Source organism: Typopeltis vanoorti, chromosome 13 (assembly GCF_054136105.1).
Source record: "Typopeltis vanoorti isolate ZY-2024b chromosome 13, IOZ_Tvanoo_1.0, whole genome shotgun sequence".
NCBI classification, from domain to species: domain Eukaryota; kingdom Metazoa; phylum Arthropoda; class Arachnida; order Uropygi; family Thelyphonidae; genus Typopeltis; species Typopeltis vanoorti.
In genome coordinates, this window is record NC_143561.1 from 64,298,917 (window position 1) to 64,312,831 (window position 13,915).

Genomic DNA, 13,915 nt, shown 5'->3' on the forward strand with positions numbered 1-13,915 from the left:
ATTCTTCTCATTCAGAATTTAACAGTATCCACTCTCCAGCCGAAAGGGGGCAGGTTCTAATCCTGCCATGGGTATGGATGTTTGTGATTGTCTGTGGAAATACTAGCGGTGGTGGTGGACAGTAGACAGCATTTGTGTAGATGATAATAGTTGCGTTTTACTGTAGTTGGTGGATTGAATGGTGAAGACTGGGAGTTGTAGAGTGGGTGCCCTCCCTTGATGAGTCTTTGGACTCCTTGGAGGTGTCACATAATAATAATAAAATCTAAAATATTAGTAAAGAGTGTTCAAGTATTTTTGAAAACTGCACTCGAGTTTAAATAAACATTTTAGTAAAGAGATCATAAATGCTTACTTTACAAATTGGACAAAGAGAAAAGGCGAAGGTGATGCGAGGCCCTGACCATCTTTTCATTAAAACTGCTCGACAACAATGAAGATGAAAAACATGACTGCAGTGTAGCTAAAATAATAAATTTCATTTTTAATATTCTTAAATAATAAACATTATTTAAGTATTAAATTGTAATTTAATCATGCATTGTACTCTTAATTTATATTAATTTAGAAAAGATTTTTGCATGTTTATTTTTGACCACAATAATTGACTAGAAAAGTTGGAACCTTATCTTTTTAAACAACAATGTGAGAGTGCACTGACACAAGACAAAATGAAATATAAAACTCCAAAGAGAGCTGACAGCTTAAAATAACTCTCAGGCCTGTGAAATTCAATCAAGTGCTAATAAGAGATCAGTATTAAAATTCATTGCAAAGGTTTATATTTTGTAAGCTCTCAATCGCTTTCAAAACTTTTTCAAGTTTCAGAAGGTAATCATTTTTTGCATACTTGGTATAAAATCATGATGGACATTATTTTCTTTACTTGCAATAATTTTCACCTAGCTGAAGCTTTTAAATGATTTTCTTCAATTATGATTTACATAAGAAACAAGCATGAACTATTATCATATTCTGACTTTTTCCTTGAACTCTGAGAAGAATCACCAGTTCAAAACAGATGCCAGGATGGTGAAACAAATTAAAAGCAAATATACACTCTCCTGGGCAAAACATGCATTTTATAAGCTCTTGTTCACATTCAAAAAGTTTTAATTCTGAACTGCTAATATGCTGCAATTTATATGACCATAACTAAACATTAATCTGTAAGGTAAGCAGGTATTTAGCATTGCTATCACCTTCAGTTATGACTAAGCTCTTCTCAGTAAGGATCAATGTGTGGATCAATTTCATATTTTCCCATTTATTGAGAAAATATTCTTAGTATTTCAAGCATGTCCAAGTGAAAAAAAAATGATGAGAACAAACTGGTCTAAAAATGCCAAACCCTTATGTGGAGCATTACAGCAGAAGGTGCACATGCATCTTCATTATCCAACCTTATGTTTTCATTTTAAAATTAAGCTACTGCAAAATTTCATAATAAAACCTATGTAACATTTAAATAAATAAAATCAAGTCATAAATTTTTTGAACAGCTAGTAATTTCTGACAATTATGTTAGTAATGGAGAGATAAAGTTTCAAAGGAAAACATTTTTGCATTTTTTAATTTTTTTATTCCAATAATATTTTTCTATGGTGTAGAAAAGCTCAGCAGACATGCTTATACTTAAATCTGCTCATGTCCGATTACTTTTTTGGTAACAAAGTGTACACAGACTAAAGTGAATTTTTCTTTCTTTTCTTTCATCCCTTTTATTTCTTACTCGAAACACCTTACTTGATCTTTACTGTTAAAAAATCACAATTCAAATCAAAAGTTGATAAATTTCTTCTTTCTGATATCAGTAGTTCTATGGCATTTGCATTATCCATTTCAAGGGATACAGACAACACTTTTGCTTCATACAGCTGTATAAAACAAACTACACACTTGCAATTTCACATGGATAAGCGCTTATGACAGATTACCAACTCAGAAAAAAAAATCTTGCCAACAGTTTTGCCATCTATGGTCGAGACTGAGAACTTTTCAGATCACCATCGTAATTCCACAAAATAAGTACACACGATAAATAAAAAACTCATAAAAGATTAAGCATATAAAATCTTTTAACAGTAATTGTAATGAAGTTAAAATTCAGAGTGACTGAAATTGTATTGTTAATAAATGATTTAGTTAACACAAAAAAATTACTATTCAAATTCATTGCAGCAGACAAAACAAATTACATACCATAAGTTACAAATGTGTGGGTGTACACACATCAATTTAAAAATGTGAAAAATGTCACATCAAATTTTTAATATATACAGGATATTTATTATAGTATTACATCATTACCAACTTCCTATCAATAATTTCCCTCCAAATTAATCTTTCAAGCCTCTAATACCATCAGATCTTATATTTCATTCTTCTAAGGCATTTCTCATTGTATCAGTCCCTTAGATCTTGGTCTCCTCTGGATGTTTTTCCTGCTCCTAACAAAAAACAGCTGGTTTGTAACCTTTCCTCTCCCATTCAATTTAAGTGACTGTACCACCTCAGATTAGCTCTGCTCACATTCTTGAATACTAATGTCAAATTTTTCCAAATATCCTCATTTTCAATATGGTTCTGCCATTGTTACATATGTTCACTCTCCTAATTTTTCTCAGTGATCACAGATATGTGATCACTGAGACTAGAGATCATATATCTGTGATTTCTAGTCTTTGATCAAGTCTTATTTTCAATCCAGATCTCAGATTCATAAGTTAAAATTGGTTTGAAGACCGCCTCTGTATATAACTAGTTTAGTGTTTTTATTGATTTCTCTCTTACCCTATATAAATTAATTCAGTTAACTCACTGCCTCAGATTTGCTAGTTAAGTTGTCTATTTCCATATTTAGTTTGTCACCTGCACTAAAAATTGTGTTTTAGGCAAATGTTTTAGTGAAGTAGCAAACTAAATGTGGGAAGCACAATTTTTAGTGAACAAGTTGTTCTGTAGATTCCCCCATTCAAGTTGCAACTGTTATTTTCAGAGTTCCTTTCTGTATTTTCACAGTCTGTCCTCTTATTGCTAATTTTCATACTAAACTTATTACAACTGTTATTCAAATTTGTTCATAATTCCTACAGATTTCTATTGCATTTAGAACTAGTAATATACTTTGGCTGGAGAGCAGATATGCCACTTGGCCAACCAGGCCAATTAGACCACTTATAGTCACAAAATTTGGGGAAATTAATTATATATTTTGTGTACATAAGCTAAAAATCATTGATATTTCATAAACATGCCCCTTTTGGAACACAATATTCAGTTAAGTACAACCTAATAGAGCTTTTCAAATAGCCGATTGGTCACAGACATCATGGCAGTTCTCACAAAACCAGTGGTAAATATCAACAATCAAAAAAATTAATTCTGGACAATTCAAACTGAATGCAAACAGATAAAGGAAATCCTGTTTATTTGTTCCTATGTATATGTTGCAGCACAGTAATTTTAACTCTTCAACCAATTTTATGGAAGTCTGCCTCACCTAGTAGGTGGAAGTCCCGACCCACCTGGCTAACATGGGATCAACTGGGGAACAAAACTTCCCAGATATGTGGAAAAGGCCCCTGCAAACCCTACCACTTTTCTTTTTTTCTTGCAGTGACTTCACTCCAAAATGCTAATATGGTTGTGCCTTATAATAAATCTCATGCTGCATCAGCTGTCATGCAGAATAATCAAAGCCACATTCAGGGCTTAAGCAGAAGGTCCTGTTCGAGATGTAAATTACAGTCTCCAACAAAAGTCGGTGATGTTGTGTTGAATTTTTTCTTGACAATTATTCATAAGACTATTACACTTTTTTTATATATAATCTTTGTCAAGTAGCTTTATTTTATCCTCCTACATGTTTCACCAATTTTTTCTATTGGCATCCTCAGGGAATACAAACTAGTAAGCTAAAATGAAGGTTACAGACTAGGTTATAACTGATGGTTCTAATTCATACAAAAAATTGGTATTGTGCGTGTCTTGTTAATGTGATTTATTCATTATGGTTCATGACGTAATTGTTATGAAAGTTCATTTCTTTGATGTTTAATGATCTGATAAAAGTTTTCCAAATTTCTGGTAAAATTAGACCTTGATTCTTGTTTAGGTTTTCAGTTTTACAGGCGACTGTAGCTGCTTCTTTAAAGGTTCTTGAATGGTAGTTATCTTCTATGTATGGCATAAGGCTCTTATCCCACTCAATGTGATGGTTAGTAGAGGCAAAGTGGCATGAAAGGCCTGAAATGTCTTGTCTGTTATTTCTGACATATCCTATGTGTTCTTTCTTTTTCGTTTCAAAGCTTCTAGAGGTCTGACCTATGTAACTAATACCACATGAAACAAGAAAGAAAGAACACATAGGATATGTCAGAAATAACAGACAAGACATTTCAGGCCTTTCATGCCACTTTGCCTCTACTAACCATCACATTGAGTGGGATAAGAGCCTTATGCCATACATAGAAGATAACTACCATTCAAGAACCTGTAAAGAAGCAGCTACAGTCGCCCGTAAAACTGAAAACCTAAACAAGAATCAAGGTCTAATTTTATCAGAAATTCGGAAAACTTTTATCAGATCATTAAACATCAAAGGAATGAACTTTCATAACAATTACGTCATGAACCATAACAAATAAATCACGTTAACGAGACACGCACATTGTCACGCACAATACCAATTTTTTGTATGAATTAGAACCATCAGTTATAACCTAGTCTGTAACCTTCATTTTAGCTTACTAGTTTGTATTCCCTGAGGATGCCAATAGAAAAAATTGGCGAAACATGCAGGAGGATAAAATAAAGCTACTTGACAAAGATTATATATAAAAAAAGTGTAATAGTCTTCAAAAGTTAGTGATATTGTGAATGAGGAATACAGAAGGTATAGCATTAATCTTAGAGGGGAATTTTACATAGGCACATGGATTTTTGGTCTACAGATGGGTAATCTTCATATTGTCTGTAAAGAGATGGAGAGGTACAAAATTGACATCCTGGAAATTACAGACTAGATGGAATGGAGAAGGTCACTTCAAAAGAGAGAATGATAAGCTAGTTGTTTATTCAGGAGGTAACTTAAAACATCATGTGGGGGGGGTAGTAGCTGTGATACTGAAGACAGTTCAGACAAGAATCCTTCTTGGTTATAATTCTGTTAATGACAGGATACTTTGTATCAGACTTAAGGCTCATCTTACCAACGTGTCAATCATGGTAGTTTATGCATGGGGAGTATGAGAGTTAAGTCTGAGTGTGGCATATTTAGTCTGGGTAAATGTTACACCAATGGTGAAAGACTGTTGGAATTTTCCAATGCTAACAGATTAGTTATTACCAATACCTGCTTTCAGAAACACCCATAACAGACCTATACCACTGAAAGGTCAGTCACTGCACCAGACTGATTACATCCTGGCTCTCCAACAATGGAAGACAAGCATCTCTGGTGTACATACTTGTCTTGGAGTAGACAGTGGTACAGACCATCAGCTAGTAACAGCCAAAGTAAGACTAAGACTCTGAACCTACCAAGTCAGGTACATCCTACTAGACTGGATGTTAGAGTAATTCCTGGTGGGTTCACAGTAGAAACATCAACTCGGCTCGATGATTTTTTTTTGGAGACTAGTGTGGAGAACTCACCAGAAATGCTTTGGGAAGGAGTCAGGGTTACATATAATACAGAATACAGCCAAGAAGTATCTCAGCCCAATAAAAAGACAAACAGACCCATGGATATCAGATTCAATATGAGATCTAATTGAATGAAGGTGGTTGGAAAAACCACAGGGACTGAAGAACATAAGAGACTACAGAAGAGCCATCAGGCAGGACAAGGAAAAGTTTTATACTAATCAATGTGGAAAAAGAGTTCCAGGTGAGGAGGCACAATTCTAAAAGGATGTTTTGTTTAGTTTGTGACTTAAAGCTCAAGATTAAGCCCAAATTGAATGTCGTCAAAGACAGGAATGGAGCAGTGCTAACAGAAGAACTGAAAAACAAAAACAGAAGAAAGAATACTGAGAGAAACTGTACAGCAGAGAGGATAAGGAAAATTTGGAGGAGCCCTCTCACCAAGAAAAATTCAATTTGGATCCCCCCCCCCCCAACAGCTATGAAACAGATAGAATCCCAGCAGACTTAATTAAGGCTACTGGGGATGGAGGAATAAGAGTTTCATAGATCAATTACAAGGATATGGGGGACAGGATCATGGCCTAGAGAATGGAAGAAGTCGATTTTCATACCACTGCATAAGGAAGATATGAAGGATTGCAAGAACTATAGAACCATGAGTTTAATATCTCATGCAAGCAAGATTTTATTAAAGATCAGTCTAAATAGGACTGATGCCAAAGTTGAGACAGAGATGCTTGAGGAACAAGCAGGTTTTAGGAAAGGTAAGGGTACCAGAGATCAGATAATTGCCCTTTAGAAAAGTATAAAGAGACATGTGAAACTGTAAGAAGTAATGAAAATAATGGATTTTCTCAACAACTATCAGGGTGATAGCTAATTTGTACAGTGAACAAGAAGCCATAGTAAGAACAAGTGTTGGATTAAGTTTCAGGTTAGAAAAGGATGATATAGTATATACCATTAAGCTTGAGCTGCAAAAAAAGAAACAACTGTGGAGGGAATTTAAGGAGAAAGATGACCGGCAGGCACATGAATGGTATAAAGCTAAAGAGAATCCCAAACAGTTTTTTCGATATGTTGCAAGTAAAAGAAAAAATGTATAAAGCAGAATGATTTTAAAGAATGCCAATGGTATGGAGGTAACCGAATCAGTTGATATAGTGGAATTACTGAGCGAGCGCTTTGCAAGAGTATATCATCCAGGTGGTGACATTGCAGGAATGAAAGAACCAACAGCTTATACGGGAATTGTGGTGAATGAAGTGGAGGTGAATAGTCTATTACAAAACTTCAATGTCAATACATCTGGGATTGGATTACCAGCTCGTGTCGTACGTGAAGCGGCTAAAGAATTGTCAGTGACCTTGACCATTTTGTTTATTTCGAGTCTCGGGTCTGGGTTAGTCCCAAGGGGGTGGAAAGAGGGGAAAATAGTTCCACTGCATAAAGGAGGCTCCAAGACTGCTGTTGTAAATTACCGACTGATCAGCATATCAGGAATCGTTGTCAAGGTCTTGGAGAAAATAGTCAAGAGGAAAATACAGGATTGGATAGATGAAAATGGGATACTGTATGGGGTACAGCATGGTTTTGTGAAGGGTAGATCATGCCTCAGTAACTTGCTCATGTTTTATAACACAGTGATGGCTGAACTGGATAAGGGTAATGGGTTTTACAGTGATTCTACTGGACCTTGCTAAAGCCTTTGATAGGATACCACATGGAATTCTAATCAGTAAATTACAGCATATGAGAATGGATATAGGGTTGTTGAGATGGATAGGAGGATGGTTGATGGAAAGATATCAGAGAGTGGTTTATTCAGGAGTAGAGTCCAAAAGACGGCCTGTGACTAGTGGTGTGCCGCAGGGTTCTGTTCTTGGACTACTACTGTTCAATTTGTTCATTAACGATATAGGAAAGGATCTGAGAGGAACTGTTCATTTGTTTGCTGATGATGCAAAGGTAGAGCAATAGTAAATGCACAGGATGTCAAAATTTTGCAGGATGATTTGGATAGTTTGGAGGACTGGGCTAAGGAGAATGGATGTCGATTTAATGTTGCAAAATGTAAGGTTATGCATTTTGGGGTGAAAAGATTAGCAGCAGTATATCACATTGGTAGAACTGTACTCCAGGAGATTGACGAGGCCAGGGATTTGGGAGTGTTGGTGGATAGGGAGTTGAAGTTTAGAGGGGCACATCGCAAAAGTGGCTAAATCAGCTCATCAAATCACTTGGTGGCTGAAAAATACTTTAACAAGCAGAGATGAACAGGTTATTGTTCCTCTGTATCGAGCCTTGATAGGACCCCATCTAGACTACTGTGCGCAGATATGGGCACCAGGGCTTCTTCTTGATGGGGAGAAGGTAGAGAGGATCCAGAGACAAGTGACCAAGATAATAGCAGGTCTATGGAATGAACCTTATGAGAACAGGTTGAAGAGTTGCAGAAATTGGTTGATAGGCAGAAAAGGGGTGATATGATTGAGACATTCAAATTACTGAAGGGTTTCTATAAGATTAATTCAGAAGATAATTTTGAGAATTGGACTGGTGGTGGGAGGACTAGGGGCCGTACATGGAAGCTGGGCAAGAGTGTGGTTTAGCAAGGGTGTTAGAGCTAGGTTTTTTACTTGGAGAGTGGTGAATGAGTGGAATAAGCTGCCAGAGTCTGTTGTGGGTGCCATGACTATAAATGAGTTCAAAACGAAGTATGATAGATACTGTGATGTCGAATAGTTGTTCTCGACATGATGTTAGGGCCTTCCTCAATGAGTCTATGGACTCCTTGGAGTTGCCCATAATAATAATACAGTATTCCTCAGTAATGAGAAGGAAGAACTAGGACAAATTCTTGACAAAGTTAATGAGATTAGTAAGAACAAAGGACTTCAATTCAATCCTAGCAAGACCAAGATCATGGTTTTCAAAGGAAATACAGACAGGAAAGCTCCTGAGAAACAAATGTACTTTAATGGAGAGAAATGAGGAAGTCAGCAAGTTCAAGTAGCTGGGATCCATTATTAATGTGAAGAACTGCTGTTCAGAAGTCATAAGAATATTAAGAATGGCTAAAACAACAGTCAGAGACTTGTCTAAAATCTGGAAGGATGGATCTATGTCCATTGGAACAAATTTGAGGGTTTTGGATGCAGCTGTTTTTCCAACAGTGACTTATGGATGTGAAACTAGGAACCTAAAGAAGTCTAACAGGAAAAGGATAACTGCTTTTGAGGTGTGGCGTTACAGAAAATTGTTGAGAATGTCATATACTGAAAGGTAGACAAATGGATGGGTGCTATAAAGGATCAGTAGAATGTTAAGCACCTTAAGGATACTGACAGAAAGAAGTTGAAATACAGTGATACCTCGGCTAACGAAGATAATTAGTTCCGGAATCACATTCGTTAGCCGAAATGCGATTTCCCGTAGGTTTCTATAGAAAATCGTTTAATTCGTTCTGGATGCTGCCTACTATTTAAAGATAAGTTTTATAAAATAGTAAAAAGCACACTATAAAAGAGCAAAAACTCACCAAAGGCTGAAATGAACAGCTACTCAATTAGATCAAGGAGAACGGAAAGTAGAATGAAAAACTAACGATCTTTACACTATTATATACACTTTATTAAACTGAAAATATGTACACAACGTTTTTACTATTCTTCTTCAAAATTTTCAAAGTTTATTCAAGGTAAGTCTCCTCTTCTTCAGTAGCTGGCCTCTGTCTCTTTGCTAAAGGAAGTCAAAAATCTGTTCAAAGTTGATTGAACTTCTCTTTTTTTCAGAATGTTTTTAAAGTGATTCAGACACTTGTCTTCAACCAAGGCACAAAGTCTGTTCATTTCAATGTTGGGATACCACTTTGTAGCCAAAGACTGAAACTCTTCCCAGTAGTGCAGCATTTTTTTAATGTCACCTGTTGGCATTCTTCCCTTTTTATTGCTGTCCTCCTCTGATGAGCACTCTTTATCTTCCTTGTCTCTTTCCTGATTCAGTTACTTTTTCAACTCAAGATCTTCTGTTGTCAGATCTTTTGAGTGTTCTTCAACTAATTCTTCTACATCTTCTTCATTTACCTCTAAATGTAATGCTTTGCCCAAGGAGACTACCTTATCTACAATGTCAGCATTTTCAGCAGCATGTTCCCCAGCGGCATCTTCAGCATCTTGAACACTGGAAACAGCACTTCTTATCTTGCAACAGTCTGGCCATAACTTATTTCCAGGCAGCATTAAGTGTCCTAACTGACACTTCGTCCTATGCCATGGCAATGACTTGAATAGCATGAAGGATTTGATAATGACCCTTCCAGAATTCCCTCAGAGTCAGACTGGTAAATGAAGTTGCATCAAAACATCTTTGGAACATGTGTTTTGTATACAATTTCTTAAAGTTTGATATGACCTGTTGGTCCATGGGTTGCAAAATAGATGTGGTGTTTGCAGGAAGAAATTTTATCTTGATGAAGTTAAATTCTGTCTCCAAATCTTCTTCCAAGTCAGGTGGATGCCCTAGAGCATTGTACAGAAGAACCACAGCCTTTTCAGGCAAGGTTTCTTCTCTCAGGTACTTTTTCACCGTGGGCCCAAACACCTCCACTCGTGAATATGCTTCTTGTTACCCATGCCTTGGTGTTTGACTTCCAATAAACACTAAGCATGGGCTTGCAAACATTCTCCTTCTTGAAAATTCTTGGTGTCTCAGAGTGGTAGACCAACATTGGTTTAATTTTGAGATCACCATTTGCATTAGCACAAAATAAAAGAGTTATTCTATCTTTCATACACTTCTCTTCTTTTGTGATGAAAGTTCTTTTGGGCATTTGATTCTAGAACAACCCAGTTTTGTCACAATTAAACACTTGTTCTGGTCTGTATCAATGAATGATGGTCCACTCCTGAAATTCTCTAATAAACTTCTCAGCCGCCTCTTTATTTGCTAGCTCCTTCTCCATGTCTAATAACACTATGGATCCCTGACCTTCTCTTGAACTTCTCAAACCATCCTCTGCTTCCTTTGAATTCTTCCTCTACCCTTGCTGTACTGTGTTCTGCCACATTTTTCTTCAAATTTTCATAAATCATTCTGGCTTTGCTGCAGATCATCTCTTGAGTCATAGTGTCACCAGCCATATGACGCTCATTTATCCATATCATCAGAAGCTTTTCCATTTCTTCATTCACAGAACTTCTTTGGGATTGAGAGGCCAAGGTCTTCACACCAGCTGCAACCGAAGCTGCCTTAATCTCCTCCTCCTTCTTCAAAATTGTAGCTACTGACGATGATGCTATGCCATGCTTGACTGCTAAATACACAATTCTGACTCCTCTTTCATATGTTGAAATTATTTCTTTCTTTTGCTCAATTGTGAGCAACTTTCTGCTTCCCTTGGGTTTGTCGCTTGCCTTTTTTGGACCCATTGTCAAGAAAAATTTTTTCTGAAAAATATAAAAGAAATATGACATATAGCATATTATTTATTTAATTAGATAAGAATAGAATTTACTAATTATAAATTAATCTCCCATAGTAGAATTTAGCCAAGTAAAGAATAAATGCTATCACACTTACCTCTCGCATTCACAGCCACACGGAGCGTGCACCGTACTGACACTGGTATGAGGCGTCTCACTTCTCGCTGTCTCGAACATAAACAACCCTGTTGGGTTGATGGGTCTCCCCTATGTGATGTGGTCAGCTCATTTCTTTCTAACACACATACAAATGGAAAAGATAAGCTCCTGGAATAGCCCGAGAGTTCACGTTTGCTGCTTTATGTTAGCGTGCACATCCACTAAAACATTCGTTAGCCGAGTCCGAAAAACAGCGAAAAAAATCTTTGTTAGCCGAAAAATTCGTTAGCAGGATCACTCATTAGCCGAGGTATCACTGTACTTTGGACACATTGATTGAAAAAAACTATATATATATATATACACACATACATACAGGTAACCCTCGTATAACGCGGTACTTATACAACGCGGTTTGCAAATTGTAGTAACCCTTGTTGAACGCGGTACTTATACAACACGGTTTCGATATGACTGCAAACAAACTGTAGTAACCTTTATCTTTTCATATACATTTTTCAACGCGCGACTTAAAAATCAAATTTTATCTTCATTAAATTTGCATCTGCCCATATCGCACATGTCGTTATAAGTAATGAATTTATATTAGGGGAAATACCCTTTAGAAAGTATGTACATCAATTGTTTACCGTATGAAGTGTTTATTGTTGAAAGTTGTCTTTGTTTTCTGCCTGGAAAGTGCATTAAAAATCATAAGTGTGTTATTTTTTGGTGAGTTACATACAGTATGTAATGCTTTTTTTTATGTAAAATTTTTATTTTTTATAGTAATGGCACTTAGAGCTCTTTTACAATATGGTTGAAAACGAAATTAGTCAATTAATTGATGGGGAAATATATTTAAATGAGGAGGAAATGGTACAATTAATAGATGACGTCAAACCAAATGGCACAGAAAATTCTGCCAAAGATTCTGATTGTGATGAATCCATTCAAGAATTCAGGTTAAATAAATTAGAAGAAGGATTGGACTTGGCAAGAAAGTTATTTTATGGATAATGATCTCTCAATGGAGCGCTCCGGGAAAATTCATGAGACAACTTGATATTTGTTTACCTCCGTATTATGAACTTAATAAAAAATTGCAGCATAGTGGTAAGCAAGATCTTATTACTGATTTCTTGATAACTAAACCAACCAAAGTATGCAATGAGAATTATACTAATGATGTACAAGAGATTTCAATTGATGATGACAACGTCTGGCCACTCATCAATAAAGAACATCTACAAAATGTTAGTTTTGAAGAGAGTGATAACGATTAAAATATACATTTTATTTAGCCTAAAACATTTATGTATTATGTGCAATGAAATTTACGTAAAATTTATAATTTTATACTATGTATTTGTTTTCTTAACTCACATGAATTACCTGAATTAAATAAAAAAATATTTTTGTTGCATATGTCATTGTTTATATAATCTTTAAAAAAAAAGATTTCGGAACCCAACCCTAATTTTTCTATGTGATCTGAGTTTTGCATAACGCGATTTATATAATGCACCATTTTTGTGGAACCTGACATCCATGTTATACGAGGGTTACCTGTGTGTGTGTGTGTGTATTTTTTTTTTTTTTTTTTTAATTTTTTTTTTTTTTTTTACACAATAAAATTTGGTATTTAGGATCAACATTAAAATTTCATATTTTAATGTCAAAAAAATATCTAGCTTATTTAATAGATCCTATCGAAGGCTTTAGAGATGTCAAGAGATACTACCTGAAACCAAATTTTTCTATAGTACTTGTCCAGAGATGGGTAATTTACTTATCTATGGATTTACCATAGATAAGTAAATCCTGTATTGAACCATAGTGGCAAAAACTGATTCAACTATTATGATAACAAATTATCTCAAAATATAAGAATGTTATTAATAATGAAAAGCATTTTTAAATGACTGTCTGCAATTCTTTATTTATTATATTCCTATGATTCTTTGATTATTTGGTGTAAGGTAAAAACTAGTGTTTGCAATCCCTACCAGGTCTAAACTCAACTTATGCAAATTTTTTTCTTCTTTCTCCCCATCTCCAAGAACAACAGAACAATATCACTACTGTTATTGTTCTATTGTTTGTTATCTTACTTAATAATTTTTAAAAGTAATTACTTCAGCAGAATATCATTATCATCAGTTTTTATATTACTTTTATGATTTCTGAATCCTTTATGTGCTTTATTTGACTTCTATTTCTATTCTTTTTCTTAGCCTTTAAAACATTTTCCATTTTATTTTCTATGTTCTTTCCAAAATTTTCCCATGACATTTGTTTGGGTATATTTATGTTTTCCTTAGTTTTCCTTCATTTTTTACTCTATATTCTGTATTTGACCATAAGTAGTCACTTGTTACTTGTTTTGTGATGAGGCCTTTCCCTGTCTCACTGTTGAATATTATATGCACATTTTCATAATTCATACCCTGAGCAAAAATCTGGCAGGTCAACATTATTAGTTTTCCCATTACTTCAAATGTTCCCACAGCATTTCTATTTCTGGGACCGATTTCCTACTCTGATGTTTACACTGCTAACAAGAACCAGTTTTTCCTTTTTCTTCATATCAGATGTGTGTCCTCTCTAATGACTCACTCAAATTCCTCTGATGCTTTTCTAGAACTCTCCATCAGACAAAGGCACAAATAAGTCTTGTC

At 35.3% G+C, this 13,915-nt stretch overlaps 1 protein-coding gene across 1 annotated transcript in view; it reads right to left on the bottom strand.

Moving 5' to 3' along the window:
- The window catches only part of hiw (MYC binding protein highwire), a 1,014,282-nt gene that overhangs the window by 53,119 nt on the left and 947,248 nt on the right, over positions 1 to 13,915 (bottom strand). Inside the window, exon 75 of the mRNA XM_090402616.1 lies at positions 356 to 463. Coding sequence (XP_090258742.1) covers positions 356 to 463 — 108 coding nt within the window. The remainder of the gene's footprint in view (positions 1 to 355; positions 464 to 13,915) is intronic.